This window comes from Phyllobates terribilis, unplaced genomic scaffold, assembly GCF_046119375.1.
Source record: "Phyllobates terribilis strain yellow unplaced genomic scaffold, ASM4611937v1 Scaffold_3__8_contigs__length_932513732, whole genome shotgun sequence".
Classification (NCBI taxonomy): domain Eukaryota; kingdom Metazoa; phylum Chordata; class Amphibia; order Anura; family Dendrobatidae; genus Phyllobates; species Phyllobates terribilis.
Genome location: NW_027362763.1, coordinates 906055346 through 906077685, shown reverse-complemented (window position 1 = coordinate 906077685; position 22340 = coordinate 906055346). Strand labels below are relative to the sequence as shown.

Genomic DNA, 22340 nt, shown 5'->3' with positions numbered 1-22340 from the left:
CCCTCCCTATTAGAGGATTTCTTCTGCTATCGTCTCTTATATGGTGCTGTCATGGGGGAAGGGAAAAATGATAATTACTTACCGGTAATTTGATTTTCCTGAAGCCCATGACAACACCCTATTTTCCCTCCCTCTGGCTTTTGGTTGAGGATTCTTAATCTTCTTTTTTCACATTGAAGACTGGGCTTGTGTGAATGTATAATTAAGTGACGGTGAATTGGGTGACTCTTCCTCCTTCAATGTGGTTTCCAGGTGTCAAGGAAGAGGGAGTTGCCTTTTTATTTTGTGCTCGGGGCTTCCTATCCAGTAATAGGGGCGGATCCTACTCTCTCGTATGGTCCTGTCATGGGTTTCCCGAAAATCAAATTACTGGTAAGTAATCATTTTCTGACAGCTAAGCAAACAAGAATTGATAATGATAGGTTGGATGATTTCCACTATACTCCATAAAACAGTTATTAATAGAGATGAGCGTTGTTCTACTCGAACTGTTCGCCAATCTCAAATTCGAGCTGTTTTGGGCGGTGTTAGAGCCGTTCGGCGAACACAAACAATTTGAGAAAAATTCGGCTGTTCGAGGTTATGTTAGATAACTGTTCGTGCACCAAAATCATAAATGGATTTTTTCTCAGTAATGATGAAAATTAATGTTAATACGCAGTTTGAGTGTACAGCGGGGCGGGGGGAGGGGCAGGGGATGGATCTCTGCAGGAACAATGAAGATCTCCATTTTTTTTTTTTCTCTTTCCCGCATTTACAGTGGGGAGGTGCAATCTGTCAGCCTATCAGCAGCGCACACATGGAGAGAAGTGCTTTTTTTCACACAAGCAAGGGCATGTGTCATTGGCAGTGTATGTCACATGTCCTTGCCCTATAAGACCAAGCCATTTTCCCCGTCGCCACCATTTTCTCACTGCTGCAGCTGCGTGTTAGACGGCACCGCTGTTGCTGTGTGCGCTATACCTTGTTAATTTCAAGCCAATTTTCGCACAAATCTACAGATAGCTTGGGAGTAGGGAATAGTTGTGATTGCAGTCCTTTTAAGGACTAGGTTACAGCATTTCCTACGACTTTTATCAGGCAGGTCTGTGCTCTTGGATAGATAGATTGTGGGAGTAAAGACTAATTGTAATTGGAGTCCTTTTCAGGACTAGGTTACATCAGTTCCTATCAGTTTTTGCCAGGCAGGTCTGTGCCAGTGCTGTGCAAGTTTTTTTCACAGCATTTGGCTGAATCTAGCAAAGCTAATCCTTTTTGGCCTATTGCAGAGTGTGTTAGTCAGTGGAGTAGCCTATCTGTGTTGCAAGATATACCACCTGTGTATAGAATACCAATTTTTTTACTGCACCTAGTGAAGTAAAATCTTTTGGGCATAGCATCATTCTATTAGTCCATCTATACTGACCTCCATCAGGTTGCAAATTAAAACTAATTTTTATCTGCATCTACAGTACCTCTGAAAAAATATTTGGGCTTCTAGCTGTGTGTGGGACTATTTGTATTAGTCCATCTATACTGACCTCCATCAGGTTGCAAATTGAATATAATTGTTTTCTGCATCTAACCGAGCCAATAGTTTTGGCCTAATACCACAGTTTGGCCACTCAGCTCTGCTCGGTTCCCATCCATTGTTTTTTTGTGCAAACAACTCCAGAGTTGTTAATTAGTTAACCACCAAAATGAGTGGAAAAAGGCCTGCTACTGGTGGAAAGGGGAATAGGCGTGTTGGGAAGGGGAAAAAAGGTTGTGTCCGTGGGGTAGGTGTTAAAGCAACAGTAACATCTGCAGAAGAAAGACCATCTTCCAGCCAAACTAAAATGTCTACTTCTTTTAGCGGACAATGTGATAAGATCCCTTTCTTACGGCCACGCCAATCGCTACAAATTCCAGATGAGGCACAAAAACAGCAGGTGCTTCAACGGATATCAAGTGCTCCTTTAAGTGGGCTCTCCTCCACATCAACTTCAACATCACAAATACTCCAGTCCTCAAAGGTGTCACCCCAATCGCACTTGCTTCCTCACAGCTCCCAAATCTCCAGCTGCCCGTCTGAGTATGAGGTAGAACAGATGGTTGAGTCTGCAGAGCTGTTTACTCATACTATAGCCTGGGAATCAGAGGTCGACTCCAGCGCTTCTGTGAATCCAGACGAGGAAATGATCTGCACTGATGCCCAGAATCTTTGAGTCGGATCCAGGACCAGACGCAGAAGGTTCTGACCATAATGTAGACCCTCATTCCCAAACTGTAACTCCTGTTGGTGGAGACAATGAGGAAGACGATGATAAGACTCAAATACCTGATTGGAGCGACAACTTTAGTTCTTTGTCAGGGCAGGAACAGGTTGGCTCTGAGGACGACGGGTGTGATAACGCACAGGGTGATGATGATGAGGTTGGAGATCCCACTTACTGTCAACCCACAGTCAGCCAAGAGATGAGGTCAGCAGAGGAGGTGGAGGAAGATGCTAGTGACGACGAGGTCAGGTTGCGCCTTCCTGGACAGAGACGTAGTACTGGAAGCACGTCAACAACTGCATCCTCAAACACAACTCTGCCTCTCACCACAAGTCGTGGTGGCTCTTCAGGTCGCATGGGTGCTAAGCCTTGCATAGCCTGGGCATTTTTTCAGATCGATAAAGATGACCCAACTCGTGTTATCTGTAACATTTGTCAGCAAAAGCTAAGTAGAGGCCAAAAAATACATAGTTTGAGTACTTCATGCATGAACCGGCACATGGACATGAAGCATAAGTTGCAGTGGGAAGCTCAGTGTGCTACAATGCGGCCTAGCCGGCCGGGCCAACCACCGTCTGCCATATCTTGTGCATCCGCGGCCTCTTCATCCTCTGTGACTGGGGGGACAGCAGTCACACCTGTTTTGGGGCGCAGACCTGCCACCTCTTTACCCGCAACAGCCAGCGTGATTGGCAGGTCATCATTTTCTTTGGAGGTGGTAACACCAGCTGGTGTTGAGCGCTGTCCGACATCGATAGCACCACCTTTGGATCAAGGCAACCTAACATGTCCGCCTGCATCTTCCTCACAGACCGGCAGTTTGCCGGGGACACCCTTATCAACCCCGTCTAAGCACAATAGCCAGCCCTCGGTCCCTCAGATGTGGACAAGTAAAAGACCATTTCCTCCTAGCCATGAGAAAGCTAAGAGGTTGAATTTCACCATCTGCAAGTTCTTGGCTACAGAAATGCTGCCTTTCCGCCTGGTGGACACAGAGGATTTTCGAGACCTTATGTCCGTCGCAGTGCCCCAGTACCAGATGCCCAGTCGGCACTACTTCTCAAAGAAAGGTGTGCCTGCGCTCCACCAGCATGTCGCACACAACATCACCGCTTCTTTGAGAAACTCTGTGTGTGACAGGGTGCATTTCACCACAGACACTTGGACGAGTAGGCATGGACAGGGGCGTTACATGTCGCTGACTGGGCACTGGGTAACTATGGTGACCGCAGGACAAGGGGCTGCTGTCCAAGTCTTGCCGTCCCCACGAGTTGTGCGTCAATCCTCTTTATGTCAAAGTTCCTCCACTGCTTCTGCCTCCTCAACCTCCTCTCGGTCTTCCACCTGCACCCAAAGCCTGTCTGGTCATGCCACAAGCTTTCTAACTGCGCAGAAGGGATCCTGCACACCTCCTTACTATGCTGGCAGTAGGGCTCAACGTCATCAGGCGGTTTTTACATTGAAATGTCTGGGAAATGTGAGTCACACAGCTGAGGAGTTGTGGTCAGCTCTGGAGAACCAATTTCATGAATGGTTGTCTCCACTGGACCTGAAACCAGGGAAGGCCGTGTGCGACAATGCTGCAAACCTGGGTGCGGCCCTTTGCCGGGGCAATGTCACACACGTGCCTTGTATGGCTCACGTGTTGAACCTGGTTGTCCAGCAATTTTTAGCCCACTATCCCAGACTAGATGGCCTTCTGCAGAGGGCACGGTCGCTGTGTGCTCACTTTCGCCGTTCGCATCCCGCAGCTCAGCGACTTACATCTCTACAGAAGTCGTTGGGCCTGCCACTTCACCGGCTAAAATGCGATGTGCCTACCCGGTGGAATTCAACTCTGCACATGTTGCAGTGACTGTGGCAGCACCGACAAGCCCTGGTGCAATACGTTCTGACGTATAGCCTGGGCCAATGAGATCCAGAGGTGGGGCAAATCACGCTGGAGGAGTGGTCTCAGATCAGGGACCTATGCACCCTTCTGCACAGTTTTGAAATGGCGACGAAGATGTTTAGTGCTGACGATGCCATTATCAGCATGACTATTCCGGTGATTTACATGCTGGAGCACATGTTAAACAGAATTCGGAGTCAGGTGGTGGCACAAGAGGATGTGGAGGAAGTAGAGGAGGAGGAGTTGTATGCGGAAGGGCTAACATATGCAAGGTCCAGACGGTCGGCAGCACCAAGGCGGCAGGCATGTGAGGGTGGGGGAGATGGTTTTACCAGGGCGCATGGTAGCAGCCAAACTAGTGAGGAAGGTGCAGGAGCCCAGGAAGAAGTGGAGGACGAACTGATGGAAGACTCATCAGATGAGGGAGACCTTGATCACATTTCTGTTGTGCGAGGTTGGGGGGAGAGGACAGAGGAAGGAAGCATGATTGTTACCTCGCCACCAACACAACAGGGACTTGGTGCTCCTGGATGCGCAACACACATGAGTGCCTTCTTGCTGCACTACCTGCAACATGACCCTCGAATTGTGAGAATTAGAAATAATCCTGACTACTGGGTTGCCACACTGTTAGATCCCCGGTACAAAAGTAAATTTGCAGAAATTATTCCTGCCATAGAAAGGGATGCACGCATGCAGGAGTATCAGCAGAGACTGTTGCAGAATCTTACATGTGCTTTTCCACAAAATACCAGTGGTGCACGTAGTGAATCTCACAGTTCCAACTTGCCAACCGTGGGACCGTCAAGTGTTCAGCACTCAAACCGTAACAGAACCACAGTATCTGCTGGTAACATCAATTTTGCGGAATCATTTCACCACTTTTTTAGCCCATCCTTTGCAAGGCCACAGGAGACAAGAAGTCTGACACATAGTCAACGCCTAGAGACGATGGTACAGGAGTATCTCCAAGTAAACATTGAAGCCACGATTGTGTCACTGGACCCTTGCTCTTTTTGGGCTTCCAATCTGGATAAATGGCTGGAGCTAGCCACTTACGCCTTGGAGATCTTGTCATGCCCCGCAGCCAGCGTTCTGTCTGAACGTGTGTTCAGCGCTGCTGGTGGTGTGCTGACAGATAAGCGCACGTGGCTCTCCACTGATAATGTAGACAGACTCACGTTCATAAAGATGAACAAATCATGGATCCGAAACGACTTTTCTACCCCTGTGTCATCCTGGGGAGAGTAAAAGCTTGATGATTGGTTAAAATCACCCTACCAACCGTTTTAAGCTTTCAAATTACTAATCATGTTTATCTGTATCTTGGCTGGAAAATAATTTGGGCTTTGTAGCAGTGTGCAGCACTGATCCTATTAGGCCATCTATACTAAAGCTTCACCAGATTTAAAATTAATAATAATTTTTAGCTGCATCTAGCCCGGAAAATAATTTTGGGGCTCCGAGATGCGCAAGACACAAGTGCCTTCTTGCTGCACTACCTGCAGCATGACCCTCATATTGTCAGAATTCGAAGTAATCATGACTACTGGGTTGCCACACTCTTAGATCCCCCAAACTTTTCGATCAACCTTTTCATTTTAATAAAGACCAAAAAAATGGTCATTTTTGAAATTATAAGCATTAGCAGGTTGTTAGAAACTGAAATCAAACAGTTTTCAACTCAAAACTTTATTTTAGGTGATGTTACATTTTCACATAGGACCCCTTGTTCGAAAGGAGCTTCTGAACTCTCTCGTCCATTGAATTTGTCAGGTTTTGGATGGTTTCTGCTTCAATTGTTTTGCATGAGGACAGAATACCCTCCCAGAGCTGTTGCTTAGATGTGAACTGCCTCCCGCCATCATAGACACTCCTTTTGATGATGCTCCAAAGGTTCTGAATGGGGTAGAGGTCAGGGGAGCATGGGAGTCACACCATAAGTTTGTCCCCTTTTATGCCCATATCAGCCAGAGATGCAGATGTTTTATGTGCAGCATGAGATGGTGCATTATCATGCAGAAAAATGATCTTGCTGTGAAATACACGGTTCTTCTTCTTGAACCATGGCAGGAAGTGCTGTTTGAGAAAATCCACATACATTATGGAGTTCATCTTTAGCGCCTTCAGGGATCCTAAAGGGGCCGACAATCTCTCTCCCCATGATTCCAGCCCAAAACATTACTCCACCTCCTCCTTGTTGGCGCTGTAGCCGTGTTTGTGTGGGGTGTCCATCAACCAGCCATCCTCCACTCCATCCATCTGGACCATCGAGCGCTGCACGGCACTCATCCGTGAACAAAACAGTTTTGAAATCAGTCTTCATGTAATGTTTGGCCCACTGGAGCCGTTTCTGCTTGTGTGAAGTGGATAGAGGAGGTCGACAGGATGGCGTATGCACAGCTGCAAACCTCTGAAGGACCCTGCATCTTGTTGTTCGGGGGACATTGGAGGCACAAGCAGCTTCAAAAACTTGTCTGCTGCTATGACAAGGCTTTTTTGCCGCTGCTCTTTCAACCTGACGTAATTGCCTGTAGGAAAGAGTCCTCAATTTGCCCTTATCAGCACGCACACGTGTGTACTGTGAATCAGCTACATACTTCTTGATTGCCAAGACACTTCATCCTGATCATCGCACAATGTTGATTGTAGTCATGCCTTGACCTAAACACTCCACAATTTGTTGCTTCTCAGCAGCCGACACATCCTTTTTCTTTCCCATTTTGGCAGAAAATGTAGGCTGCTTAATAATGTGAGACAGCCTTCTTAAGTAGTCTTGCCTTTCATTGGACACACCTGCCAAACTAATTAGCACAGGTGTCTGCAATTGCTTACAGTGATATAAAGAGCCCTGACACACATCACCATCAATGAGTTTAACTGACAAACAAACAAATTCTTCCCTTATCACTCCTAAACACTTTTTGCATAATAATTTGGAACACAGTGTACATGTGCTTTTCCACAAAACACCAGTGGTTCACGTAGTGAATCTTACAGTTCTAACTTGCCAACCGTGGTCTGTATGGAGTTGTTCAATAAAGGGCCCAAAATTAAGATAACATAGATGGGAAAGGTCTCTATGAATAGGAATTCCTAAGTATTTGATACCCTGTGAGGGCCAGGCAAAGGGAAAGTTGGACTGGATGGAATCCTATATGGATTTGGGGAGGGAGACATCGAGGGCCTCAGACTTCGCTGCATTGATTTTAAAATTTGACCATGTAACAAAGTGATCTATTTCAGCAATAACAGCATGGATGGATATATGTGATTGAGTGATATATACTAGGGCATCATCAGCAAATAAAGAGCACTTGTACTCGGTGCCTCCCACCTCAATCCACCTAATATTGGGGTTAAGGCGAATTGATGAGAGCAGGTGCTCCGTCACTAGGATGTATAAGAGGGGACAGAGAACATCCCTGCCTTGTCCCATTGGTGATTGTGAAAGGTGATGAAAATGTTCTGACGCGCCCCCTGGGCCTTGGGACACCCGGAGCCGGACCCTTTTTGGTGGATGCTGGTGGTTGTAGTCTCCGTGGCGGCGACCCGGTTCCGTGGCTCAGGGCGGTCAAACCAGTGGCGGAACTATTTATGTGGTTTTGATGTTTAAATGTCCGACTACGCCACCCGTGGATTGCGGTCAGAGTGAACCGCCGCTCCAGGGCAGACCGCTGAGGCTGGTGTTGTGGGTGCAGCAGAGCGTAGCATAACTCCCCACGGGAGGAGTATAGCCTCAGGGCAGTGTATGCGGAGGATGGGGGTGATGGTGCAGGGCAGCAGCAGTAATGACACGGAGTCAGTGATGCAGTCCAGGGCCTTTACTCACAGTTCTTATTATCCAGACCACGTCTGCAGGTAACGGCTGCCCACGTCGTACTGTGCTCACCAGGTGAGGGGCTCAGACAACTCCCAGATAACTTTGGAGTGCTTCACAGGACCCCCTTTGTGTGTCCTTTGTCTGGCCTTTCTTACCAACCCTTCTGTCCGGCTGCCTCGGACCTCCTCTTGGTAAACTTGGCGCCAGTTTCCCTGACCCTATGTGGTGCCTTCCTAGCGGGTGTAGCGAGGGGCTGCGCCACATAAAATGTCACAGCCTCCTGTTTCTAGCTGAGGGTCGTTTCCTGCCTCCACTAGTTTCGGGGACCGGTCTCCCCCTTTGGCGTGACCCCTCCACGCAGGTGGATTCGGGCGTGCGGTGGCGACTCGCCCGTCCGCACCCCTGAGATCCCTTCGATCCTCGTTCCTGGAGCCTTCTCCGCTCCTCTTCCTTCCTTCTCCCTCTTCCAGGCCTGGGCCTCTGTTACTAGGCCCGCCTCCGGAGCAGAGCTCATGCAGAGCCCCTGCTCCCTGCCACTTCTGCTCAGACTTCTCTGCACTGAACTAAGATGGTGCCCACCTTTTATACTCCCTTCTCAATGCACCCAGGAACTGCTTCCTCCCTGCTCCTGCACTACAGGGTTCCCCTTCCTCAGTGTTCCCTCCCCCCACTCCAGCCAGGGACAGGGACTGTCGTGCCCATCTCAGAGGCATATTGGTCGCCCTGCCCCACGGCAATGTGGTGTAATGCATGCAGGTGTCGGGTCCTGATCCACACTCCATCCTTACCTGAGAGTGAGATATCACACCTCTGGGTGAGGTGCAATACCTCTGTAGCAACCGAGCCCTCAGGGTGCTACAGTTCCATTTATCTTCAGCCTAGGTGACGTATTGTGATACAGGGACGTGATTTGGGCTATAAAAGGGTCCCCTAGACCCCTACCCCAAGCTTTTTAAGAGAATCATATATGGCGTGCCAGGAGACTCTATGGAATGCTTTCTCAGCATCCAACGAGAGTATCTAATTACAAATTTTTAACGGCATCTAGCCCAGGAAATACTTTGTGCCTAGTAGCAGTGTCTGCTAGTCAGCGGATTATCCCGGCTGTTAAGCAAGCTACACCACCTGTAGTTTGGACACTTAATTTTTTCAAAGGAAATGCTTCGGGACCACGGGATACTCAGTGAAGAGCATCAGGAGGCACCCCAAGGCATAGGGGCTGGGACTGGCAGTAGGATGCCTTGCGGTGGACAGCCGAGCTCGATCCTTATAAAAGCTTTTTAACTGCAGCAGCTTTAGTGGACGCTACTGGAGCTGGAATTACGCGGCTGCTGGCATGAGACTTGCCCTCCAATAGATCCTTGTAAGTGGATTTAAAGTGTATTCATTCAAATTAGAGAGACAATTTAAATTAAAAAGCTTAGAGCTGCCTCCACCACAGGGGGGCTCGCTCGACCCACCAGCGGACAGGCACCAGTATTGGGAGAGGGGGGCTGGCCGTCAGGGTTCACCGCGGCTCTGGCACAAACCCGGCGACACGGAGGTGGCACGGGCAGGAGCGGACTGAACGTGTCGGCTTCTCACTTTTTGGATTTTAGAAGGGCATGACATGCCTATATCTGTGTCTCCCCCTCCTGTTACTCCTCCACCTCTTTTCTTTTCGCATGACTATATGTACTTGTCACTTTTCCATGTGTTAGTTGTGTCTTCTGAGCAGTTTGTCAGCTTTTGGACACCTTTGAAGGTGTTTTCTATGTGTTTTTGTTTGCCTGCCATTGGTTTTAACGGTGTTCGACGAACAGTTCGACGAACACACGGGTGTTCGACGAACCGAACCGAACTCGAACACTACGGGGGTGGCTCAACACTAGTTATTAACCTTTTGCATAATAGTCACAAGAATGGAAATTGCCTATTATTGGAAACAAAAACAAAGTTTTAATTTCAGCAGTTGATTAAACACTAAACCTTTAAATGACGTACAACTATCCAACATAATGTTTATTGGTCCAATAATAACATACAAAATTAAATTTAAAGCGCACCTGTCAGCAGGATTGTGCTTTGTAAACTACATACGCTGTCAGGTGGGCGCCGTTACACGGAATAAAATGATACCTTTTGTTGAAATTTGTCCAGTGCTTCTTTTTATAATCTTTATTTTCAGTTCTGCCATAATGATATGCTCGTGCTCTGGGGTGGGACTTTAGGGAGGGGCTGTAGCTGGTGCTCTAATTAGGTATTCCTCTTGCTGGCCTCTGTCAGGTCACTGTTATGATAGGCTACAAGCACTAAGGAAAGACAGGAGATCTGTCCCTACAATAGAACTAAGCTAGATCCCTACGATGTAACGGGGAACCTGATCCTGCGATCAGACCCGCTAAAGTCCTCAGCTAGTCTGAACGAAGACCTATAGATGGGAGGGAGGGATCCCTACAAGAACTAGGGACTGGGAGAAAGATGGACACCTCCTAGCAGAAATTGTAGCAGTTAAAAGACAAACACACAACATAGACCATAAAGGTCAAAAGACCTAGCTAAACTGACTGAGAAAGGTTACAAAGCACCTGGCTAGCTTAAGAGTAGAAATTACAATGAAGTCCAGCATGGCCAGAAGGGCGGAGCAGGATAAAATAGGCAAAAAGGTCATGTGACCAGCAAAATAGAAAAAACCTAACAGGAGAGTTCTAACAGTCAGTGTGCTTTCAGTGATCTGACAGTTTTAAATACTGCCTTAGTAATTTCTGCGATAGTCAAATGTACATCCCCCAAAATGGCCGCTGCCGCCTGCGCATGCGCAGTAGCACCTTTCGGTTGCCGCGTGGGCGCCATATTGCTTAAGGAAAAATAATTTGGGTGCAGCAATATGGTGCCTTCGGCAACCGAGAAATGCTACTGCGCTGGCGGCAAGCGCCATATTGCTGCAACCAAATTATTTCTCCTTAAGCAATATGGCGCCCACACGTGCGCAATAGCATCTATCGCTTTCCGATGCTGCTGCACAGCGCCATTCTTGCTATTTTTATATCATTGGTTCAACTGCTATACTCTTTCCCTATAGCTAAAGATCAAAGCGAATGGGGTGCTATCTCAGCTTTAAATTGCACAGTGGAACAAGGCAGGGATGTCTACTGTCTGTTACTGTTTGCCATTGAACCTTTGGCAGCTGTGTTAAACTCCAGAAGTTGTAGGGTTCAGACATAGGCAGATAAAGGAAAAAATTACATTATATGCCGATGTCTTGCTTTTACTGGGGGATTATGAGGACTCATTGCGAAACGTTATGGATATTGTGGGGAAGTTTGGTTCTCTATCTGGCCTTACTGTAAATTGGGTAAAGTCCATATGCCCTCTAGATACCAGGGCGTTAGAGTCTGTGTCCATTTTGGTGGAGTCGGTATAAAATGGACCAACTCTAACTCCTAAAATATATAATAAATTGGGTATAGTAATTCAATGCAGTTTGTGGGGAATATTTTTTCAGAAGAATTTGGGAAAGTTATGAAATGTCCTATAAATGTCTGTCCTATTCCTGATCTAAGGGTCTAGACTTTTAGCTGAGATTAATCTGTGCTACAGTAAATTTATCACTTAAACATGAGCCATGTATGAGGGAATCTGAGTCATGGAAATTGAGGAGTCTGAGGTTTGGCTTACAGACTCCACAGCCCTGCTAGATACCTCAGTAACTAATTTTGAAGGACAGAATGCACAGTTGAAGTAGCTTCTGAATTTCAATATTTGGGTATTACAATATCCCCTTCACATAGGGACTATGAAAAAATAATCTTTCCTTTTAGATCAAAAAAATTCAAAATGAATAACTGCTTTCGGTGGAGGGACGATTGAACCTTATAAAAAAATTTTTGGTTCCTCTGTTCCTTTTATGTGCTTCATAATGCACCTGTTTGAATGCATTTTTAAGTGATTTCATAGGATAAATGTGCTTTAAAGATTTAATCTGGCACAAAGGGCACGCTAGAATCAGAATAGACGTTAGAGACCCAAAGATGAAGGAGGCTTAGCTTTGCCTAATCCCTGGTTGTGTTTTCCAGCGGCCCAGAGTCAACATCTAAGGGGCTGGAAAGAGATGATGCCAAAAGATTCGATAAACGTCACTATTCAAAATGTGGTGGGTGGAGGACCCATGGTGAGCAGCCTGGAGGCCGGGAAATTTCTTTCTGAATTCCCTACATTGGGCCTAATTGAAAAGGTCTGGTCTAAAATTAAACTAATTAGGAGTAGAATTCCTAAAATCACCCATTTGGAATAATGTAAACTGCTCAAAAAAATAAAGGGAACACTTAAACAACAGAATATAAATCCAAGTAAATCAAACTTCTGTGAAATCAAACTGTCCACTTAGGAAGCAATACTGACAATCAATTTCACATGCTATTGTGCAAATGGAATAGACAATAGATGGAAATTATTGGCAATTATCAAGACACACTCAATAAAGGAGTGGTTCTGCAGAGGGGAGGGGGCACAGACCACATCTCGGTACCAATGCTTTCTGGCTGATGTTTTGGTCACTTCTGAATGTTGGTTGCCTTTCACACTCGTGGTAGCATGAGACGGACTCTACAACCCACAGAAGTTGCTGAGGTAGTGCAGCTCATCCAGGATGGCACATCAATGTGAGCTGTGGCAAGAAGGTTTGCTGTGTCTGTCAGCGTAGCGTCCAGAGGCTGGAGGCGCTACCAGGAGACAGGCCAGTACACCAGGAGACGTGGAGGGGACCGTAGGAGGGCAACAACCCAGCAGCAGGACCGATATCTCCGCATTTGTGCAACGAGGAACATGAGCACTGCCAGAGCCCTGCAAAATGACCTCCAGCAGGCCACAAATGTGCATGTGTCTGCATAAACTGTTAGAAACCAACTCCATGAGGGTGGTATGAGGGCCCGACGTCCACAGATGGGGGTTGTGCTCACATCCCAACACCGTGCTGGACGCTTGACATTTGCCACAGAACACAATGGTTTGGCAAAGTCGCCACTGGCGCCCTGTGCTCTTCGCAGATGAATGCAGGTTCATACTGAGCACATGTGACAGACATGAGAGAGTCTGGAGACGCTGTGGAGAGCGATCTGCTGCCTGCAACATCCTTCAGCATGACCGGTTTGGCAGTGGGTCAGTAATGGTGTGAGGTGGCATTTCTTTGGAAGGCCGCACAGCCCTCCATGTGCTCGCCAGAGGTAGCCTGACTGCCATTAGGTACCGAAATGAGATCCTCAGACCCCTTGTGAGACCATATGCTGGTGCGGTTGGCCCTGGGTTCCTCCTAATGCAGGACAATGCCAGACCTCATGTGGCTGGAGTGTCAGCAGTTCCTGCAAGATGAAGGCTTTGAAGCTATGGACTGGCCCGCCCGTTCCCCAGACCTGAATCCAATTGAGCACATCTGGGACATAATGTCTCCCTCCATCCACCAATGTCGCGTTGCACCACAGACTGTCCAGGAGTTGGCGGATACTTTAGTCCAGGTCTGGGAGGAGATCCCACAGGAGACCATACGCAACCTCATCAGGAGCATGCCCAGGCGTTGTAGGGAGGTCATACAGGCACGTGGAGGCCACACACAATAGTGAGCCTCATTTTGACTTGTTTTAAGAACATTACATCAAAGTTGGATCAGCCTGTAGTGTGTTTTTCCACTTTAATTTTGGGGGTGACTCCAAATCCAGGCCTCCATTGATTAATAAATATGATTTCCATTGAAGATTTTTGTGTGATTTTGTTGTCAGCACATTCAACTTTGTACAGAACAAAGTATTCAATGAGAATATTTCATTCATTCAGATCTAGGATGTGTTATTTGAGTGTTCCCTTTAATTTTTTGAGCAGTGTATCTTTCAGAATTTTAGAATCTTTTTGAATTTGGAGGTCATGGGGTATTCTATATGTTAATCAGATAATTGGTAATGAGATACTTAAAAACTTTTGTGTTTTTAACCCCTTTACAGCCCAAGACGTACTAATACGTGTCTGTGCCCTGGGCTTTAAGAGCCTGACCCGTATTAGTACGTCATGGCGATCGTGCGTGCACACAGGCTGTGCGGGCGCGATCGCCGCCGGGTGTCAGCTGATTGTCACAGCTGACACCCGGTACTATGTGCAGGGAGCGGTCCCGCACCGCTCCCAGCACATTAAACCCCGCAATGCTGCGATTGAAGTCGATCGCAGCATTGCGGTGGCTAAGGGGAGGTGATCGGTATACTCACCTCCTCTTCCGGCCTCCAGGGCTGTCTGCTGCAACTTTCCGGATGTTGCCATGACGACCCGATGTCGTCATGACAACATCCGGGTCACCAGACAGCAGGAAGATTTTTTGGTCATGCGCAGTACATGACCAAACTATCTTCTCACTGTGCAGCGCTGACATCCTGCATAGCACAAGTATGGTGCTCCATCCCTATGCTATGCAGGTGATCAGAATAAAAAATGTGAAAGTCCCATAGTGGGACAAAGTATACAAATAAAAAAACTGTCAAAGTGAAAAAAAAAAAAAAAAAATTGTAAAAATATTAAAAAATAAATAAAAAAAATAATCCACCAAAAATAAAAATATAATGTACCCATCATTAAATATTATGAAAAAAAACAAATAAACAACAGAAGTACACATATTTGGTATCGCCGCGTCCGGAACGACCTGACCTATAAAATTGTCCCACTAGTTAACCCCTTCAGTGAACACGGTAAAAATAAAAAATAAAAAAAGCAAAAAACAATGCTTTATCATCATACCGCCAAACAAAAAATGGAATAAGAGGCGATCAAAAAGACGAATATAAATAAAAATAGTACTGCTGAAAACGTCATCTTGTCCCGCAAAAAATAAGCTGCCATACAGCTCCATCAGCCGAAAAATAAAGAAGTTATAGCTCTCAGAATGAAGCGATGCAAAAAAATATTTTTTTTCTATAAAATAGCTTTTATTGTGTAAAAGCGCCAAAACATAGAAAAGCGATATAAATGTACCGCTGTAAACGTACTGACCCGAAGAATAAAGCTACCTTATCTGCGGAGCAGAATAAAAAAATTAAAAAGTTCCTGAATTGTTGGTTTTGTTTATTCTGCCTCCCAAAAACCGCAATAGAAAGCGATCAAAAAAAGTCACATGCCTGAAAATGGCACCAATAAAAACGTCAACTCATCCCGCAAAAAACAAGCCGCCACATGACTCTGTCGGCCAAAATATGGAAAAATTATAGCTCTCAAAATATGGCGATGCAAAAACTAGATTTTACAAAATGTGTCTTTTAGTTTGTGACAGCTGTCAGTCATAAAAACCCGATATGATTCTGGTATCTCTGTAGTCGCACCGACCCGAAGAATAAAGTCGTCTAATCACTTATACCACACGAGGAACGGCGTAAAAAATAAACGCTGGGGTTAGGGTTGGTTTTTTTTTTTTTTTCAAAAGTAAAAAAAAAAAAAAAAAAAAAACGATATGGCAGCTAGTGTTGAGCGCAAGTGCTCGCTACTTGAGTTTGCATCGGGTGCTCGGGTATGCATTGAGTATCGCGGGTGCTCGAGTGACATGCTCGAGTCTCCACCCCATATGCTTCACAGCTAAAAAAACTCACGGGGATTGCCTGCCATGCACGAGCGATCCCCGCATGTTTTTTTTTTGGGTGTCTAATAACCGTGAAACATGCGGGCGGGGACTCGAGCATCCGCGATACATGGTGCATACCTGAGTACCCGATGCAAACTCAAGTAGCGAGCACTTGCGCTCAAGACTAATGACAACTTATTCAATATGATGACCTAATGTTATCAAATTCTGTGTCGTACCTCTGGGTTCAAAATGTTCACTATACCCCTTGATAAAATCCTTGAATTTTACACCTGCTTTGGTCCTTCCACAACTATACTCACTTTGGATTGTGGTCCTCAACCTTCTAGAACTAACGTATGAATGTATAGTGCCTAGAGACCCTCTGAATTGTATTCTGGGATACGTGGATGAGTTGAGTGTAGGCGAGGTGGGGAAAATTGCTTTTGCCCGTCTGTTTGCGGCCAGGATGGTTTTTTCCAGGAAATGGATTTTGGAGAAGCCGCCATCTTGTAGAGAATACATTAAATATATTGAATCCCTTATTTTAACTGAAAAATTAGTATATATTAAAAGAAATAGAATTGCCTACTTTGATAAACTGTGGTCCCCTTGGGAGAGACATAATTTTTAGACTCTTTAATTTTATTGTTATGGGGTTTTCAAACTGTTTCTATAGATAATTTATATGTTATACAATGAGATGAATAGCTGCCACTACTCGAGGAATTAAAATACTTAATGAGATTATCGCCCAATTTGCAGTCTGTATTGCATTTATCATTGTATGCTCTGGTCGTGTGTGACCAGTTTTAGAGGAGTATGCTTGGGCGGGGAGGGGGTGAGAGTCGGGGGTTTAAATGTATTAGCAATGATATCCTGCTTTCCATTCTGTAGTTTGTTTTTAGAAAATCAATAAAACGTTACTTAAAAAAAAAAATACCTTATATATGGGATGGACTCTAAAAAGGTATAATTATAATGTTCTTAATTTTTTTTTTGTCCTGGAACAGGAAGTATGAAACCATTATTTCCAAGTCTGAAATGGTAATTCCGCCACGTGATCCATCTGTTATAGAAATGCCGCAAGTTTCCATGTACTGTAAGGACAAGCTTGTCTGTAAGGATTCTGAGATGTCGCTAGAAGAATTTAGAGCAATTGTCTACAAAAAGAAACATGAGCACCGGAAGAAGATGCAACAGTGGGGTAATCTGAGTTCATTAAACATTTCAATTGCTTCTAAGGCTTTCACACACGTTGTGTTTTGCTGCTTATTTTGGAGCAGATTTTTATGTATATTTTCAGCTGCGTCTAGCAGTACCAGCAAAGTCTGAGAAACCAGAATTCTCTGTTTACATGTTGCTTTTTGTTTGCTGCGTATTTTCTGCCTTGCTTGTGTGTTTGGAAAATAGAGCATGGCACTTCTTTCAGAGTTTCTGCAGCAGAAAATGCACCTACATATTTGCTGCGTTTTTTCACCCATAGTAAGTAATGGGGGGTCAAAAAAACGCAACAAAACCTGCTTTTTTTTTTTAATACAGTGGTTTTCCTGCCAGAGAAAAGTTATCAGCAGATAAAAATACAACGTGTGTGAACATAGCCCGAATATGTTTTCCTTTTATGCTCTGTGGCATTCTCACCACATTGTTGGGTCTTGTGTGCAGCCTGAATAATTGCGTACAAAATCAAATATTACAAATGGAATATAATACAATCCTGGATATTACACCAATTGTAAAGTGTCTGCATGTAAAAAGTACCCCTTGTCAGGGAAGAGCATATAAGCGTGGTGTATGGTCACTAGAGTATTTTTTCTATTTCTTGGGTTTGTGTAGAAAGATCTAGGTAATCATCACTAAGGATATGGGTGCTGTGATCTGTCAGTCTTTCAATATCACATGAGGATTTAGGCTTAAAATTCTGTGTCCACTTGTGCCCTTTTTGTCGGTATATTTTGTTTTCAGAGCTAAGATCTTGTACCTGACAGCGGCCAATGAATAGTGTGACAGCCATGCTGTACGGCATTTCCATCTGGTGCTGGTAACAGCTGATTTAGTTGGAGTGTTGTTGGACCCTCACCGATCTGATACTGATGACCCATGGTAAAGATGGGTCATCAATATTATAGTAGTGAACAATTCCTTTAATAATAATTCCTGATCCCTTTTCACAACATAAGAGATCTGCATATACAGTACAGACCAAAAGTTTGGACACACCTTCTCATTTAAAGATTTTTCTGTATTTTCATGACTATGAAAATTGTACATTCACACTGAAGGCATCAAAACTATGAATTAACACACGTGGAATTATATACTTAACAAAAAAGTGTGAAACAACTGAAAATATGTCTTATATTCTAGGTTCTTCAAAGTAGCCACCTTTTGCTTTGAGGACTGCTTTGCACACTCTTGGCATTCTCTTGATGAGCTTCAAGAGGTAGTCACCGGAAATGGTTTTCACTTCACAGGTGTGCCCTGTCAGGATTAATAAGTGGGATTTCTTGCCTTATAAATGGGGTTGGGACCATCAGTTGTGTTGTGCAGAAGTCCGGTGGATACACAGCTGAAAGTCCTACTGAATAGACTGTTAGCTGCTTTTTTCTTGCCATAATACAAATTCTAAGTAAAGAAAAACGAGTGGCCATCATTACTTTAAGAAATGTAGGTCAGTCAGTCCGAAAAATTGGGAAAACTTTGAAAGTGTCCCCAAGTGCATTTGCAAAAACCATCAAGTGCTACAAAGAAACTGGCTCACATGAGGACCGCCCCAGGAAAGGTAGACCAAGAGTCACCTCTGCTTCTCAGGATAAGTTTATCCGAGTCACCAGCCTCAGAAATCACAGGTTAACAGCAGCTCAGATTAGAGACCAGGTCAATGACACACAGAGTTCTAGCAGCAGACACATCTCTTCAACAACTGTTAAGAGGAGACTTTGTGCAGCAGGCCTTCATGGTAAAATAGCTGCTAGGAAACCACTGCTAAGGACAGGCAACAAGCAGAAGAGACTTGTTTGGGCTAAAGAACACAAGGAATGGACATTAGACCAGTGGAAATCTGTGCTTTGGTCTGATGAGTCCAAATTTGAGATCTTTGGTTCCAACCACCGTGTCTTTGTGCGACGCAGAAAAGGTGAACGGATGGACTCTACATGCCTGGTTCCCACCGTGAAGCATGGAGGAGGAGGTGTGATGGTGTGGGGGTGCTTTTTCTGGTGACGCTGTTGGGGATTTATTCAAAATTGAAGGCATACTGAACCAGCATGGCTACCACAGCATCTTGCAGCGGCATGCTATTCCATCCGGTTTGTGTTTAGTTGGACCATCATTTATTTTTCAACAGGACAATGACCCCAAACACACCTCCAGGCTGTGTAAGGGCTATTTGACCAAGAAGGCGAGTGATGGGGTGCTACGCCAGATGACCTGGCCTCCACAGTCACCAGACCTGAACCCAATCGAGATGGTTTGGGGTGAGCTGGACCGCAGAGTGAAGGCAAAAGGGCCAACAAGTGCTAAGCATCTCTGGGAACTCCTTCAAGATTGTTGGAAGACCATTTCCGGTGACTACCTCTTGAAGCTCATCAAGAGAATGCCAAGAGTGTGCAAAGCAGTCATCAAAGCAAAAGATGGCTACTTTGAAGAACCTAGAATATAAGACATATTTTCAGTTGTTTCACACTTTTTTGTTAAGTATAAAATTCCACATGTGTTAATTCATAGTTTTGATGCCTTCAGTGTGAATGTACAATTTGCTAAGTCATGAAAATACAGAAAAATCTTTAAATGAGAAGGTGTGTCCAAATTTTTGGTCTGTACTGTATATTTAGACATAACTGCATATAAGTGTTTTGTTTCCTTGGCATGTGTAAGGTGGTAACTTGCCAGTTTTAATTAAATTTTCATGTTTTCATTATCAGAGGAAGAAAAGAAATACATGAAGGCTAAAGAAGAAGCTGTCCTCCATGAACAAATGCTTAAACAAAAGATGGAACAGCTAAACCATTTGCTAAATGTTCAAGAATCCACAAGTCGGACATCTCTAGACCAGAATAAATTGGTGAGAATAGTTGGTATTTACTACTAGTCTGAATTGTCACCTCTTATTGCCTTCTTTCATCTTGTTAATATTATTGCAACCTTTATACTTTTCACATTTTATATGAAAGTGTCTACTTTTGACCATCTTTTTGTTCAGCAGGGAAAACTCCATGAAATGTTTGTTTTTGCAGCATATTTTGGTGCAGATTACTTGTTTGATTTGTCTACAGTACAAGTTTTAATTAAGTTAGTTGTGTTTTTGACTAAAGCGAAGCGTTTTTGCACATCTTAAAAAGAAAAAGCTGATGCTTACTGCGTTCAAGCAAAGACTTTTCTGTGCTCTGGAACCGCCTGGTCATTTGACAGTATTGAGCTGTGTTTTTTTTTTTTTTTTTTTCCCACCTTTAATACTTTTTTATATCACATTTTCATTTGCTGTATAATACACCTTAAGGTATAACCAGCACTTTAAGTATTTAAACTGACTCACCAGGTATTTGTTTTCTCCCTGACAACAATGAGAAGTGACACCAGTGGGTTATAAAAACATACATTATTACAGAATCCTATTTAAAACACCATTAAAATCAGGACTAGAGCTTATAAACATTGAATAATGCTGATGCAAGTAAACATAAACTAATGGTATAGTTGCTAAATGGTTGTCTTCGGCTAGTGGATAGCAAAGAGAGAGATCCATACTTCTCAGCATGAACAGATAGATGGAATGACTTGCTTGAAAAGCAAGGAAATATAGTGCTTAATCTATAGTACATAAATGCTCAAAAATGGCAGTATTTACTTTTCAGTTTGATGCATGTTTTGCAATGCAAAAAAAATTGTGTGTGTTCTGACTAGCCATTGACCATTTAATACAAATAATGCTTATGTGCTAACTAAATATCAGTGGTCCAGCTGGTTGTTAAATAAGTTGCATGGCGCTGAGCCTAGCACACAATAACCAGAGGTCCATAAGAATTTCAAGCTTGGCAATTATCAGTAATCTACACCATCATTATTCATCTCTTATGGCATTGTATGAAGCATAAAGATGACTGACCAAAAGTTGTTTACATGTATATTAAATCACTAAATATTTCATGTGAAAATGACAAATTTGGGACTAAACCAGCATTTTTGCGGGAGAAATTTATTTTTTCACTTTCACAGTTTAACGTTATTAACTTGCGTGAAGCACCTGTGGTTTCAAGGTGCTCACCTCACATCTAGATAGATTCCTTGAGGGGTCTAGTTTCCAAAATGGGGTTACTTGTAGGGGGTTTCCACGGTTTAGGCACATCAAGGGCTCTATAAATGCAATATGGCGTCTGCTCTCTGCTCCAGCCATTTTTGTGTTCAAAAAGTCAAGCCGTGCCGCTTCCCTTCCCAGCCCTGCTGTACGCCCAAATAGTAGTTTCCCCCCATATATAGGGTATCAGCATACTTGATAGCAATTGCACAACAAACTTTGGGTTTCATTTTCTGTGCTGATACCCTTGTGAAAGTAAAAATATTGGGGCCAAAGTAAAATTTTTGTGGAGAGAAAAAAAAAAGTAAAATGTTCGCTTTTTTTTTTCATTCCACATTGCATTAATTCCTGTGAAGCACCTGAAGGGTTAATGACCCTGTTGAATGTGGTTTTGTGGGATTCAGTTTTTTAGAAAATGCCTAAGTGACACCATTCTGTCATATAGGCCCCCAAAGTCACTTTAAATGTAATGTGGTCCCTAAAAAAAAAAAAAAAAAAAAAAAAGTGGTTTTGTAAATTGTTGAAAAAAAATGAGAAATTGCTAATTAACTTTGAACCCTTCTAACTTCCTAACAAAAAAAAAGTTTTAAAATATGATGCAGTTGTAAAGTAGACATATGGGAAATATTAGTTTATTCTTTTGTGTGATTAAAACTCTCTGATGATTTAACCGGTTCCCGACCGCCCACTGTACATAAACGTCGGCGCTTGCTGGGCTCTGTGCAGCGCCGACGTTTAAAAACGGTGGGTGGTCCCGCAGCGCTCAGGACCCCCAGGGTCCTGCTAGCGCTGCGGTACCGGTTCAGAGTGATCCAATCAGGTCCCCATGATGTTAACCTGTTCCTATCTTCTAGATGCCGCGATCCATAGCGATCGCGGCATTTAAAAGATAGTGAAAGCCGGAGGTCGGCGATCGGGACCCCCCACATACCTCAGCAGCGGCGGGGATCCCGGTGCTGTGACCTCTGACATCATCGAGACCTGATTGGCTCAGGTCTCGATGATGTCAGCGTCACACCAGCCAATCAGAGAAATCACCAGGGAAGTTTGTTTTAGCAACAAACTTTCCCGGGCGATCTGGCTGATAAATACACTGTTTCTCCTCCGATCTCCGTGAGAGAGCAGAGGAGAAACAGTGTGACAAGAGCTGTCAGCCTTGCCACAGTAAAAGTGAAAAAAAAATATCAAAAAGAAAGTAAGGTTAGGGTTAGTGAGTCTGTCAGATCGGTCAGTCCTGTCAGATCGGTCAGTCCTGTCAGATCGGTCAGTCCTGTCAGATCGGTCAGTCCTGTCAGATCGGTCAGTCCTGTCAGATCGGTCCGTTCAGTCCAGTCAAAAAATATAAAAATAAAATGGCCCGTCAGACTTATACCGCAGAGGAGGTGTATGCCCTGCTATGTTCTGATAGTGATGACAGTGCAATCTCAGATGGAGATGTGGATTTTGAGGGCTTTAGTAGCGGCGACACTGAGAGCTCAGAAATGAGCAGTGATTCTGTTCCATCCTCAAGCCCAAGGACCAGTACAGCA

The 22340-nt window shown here is 44.4% G+C and overlaps 1 protein-coding gene across 1 annotated transcript in view; it reads left to right on the top strand.

Annotated features, from left to right (window-relative positions):
* Window positions 1-22340, top strand: part of BUB1 (BUB1 mitotic checkpoint serine/threonine kinase) — a 98022-nt gene that overhangs the window by 25897 nt on the left and 49785 nt on the right. Inside the window, exons 5-6 of the mRNA XM_073672761.1 lie at window positions 16532-16725; window positions 19442-19581. Of these exons, the coding sequence (XP_073528862.1) occupies window positions 16532-16725; window positions 19442-19581 (334 nt within the window). The remainder of the gene's footprint in view (window positions 1-16531; window positions 16726-19441; window positions 19582-22340) is intronic.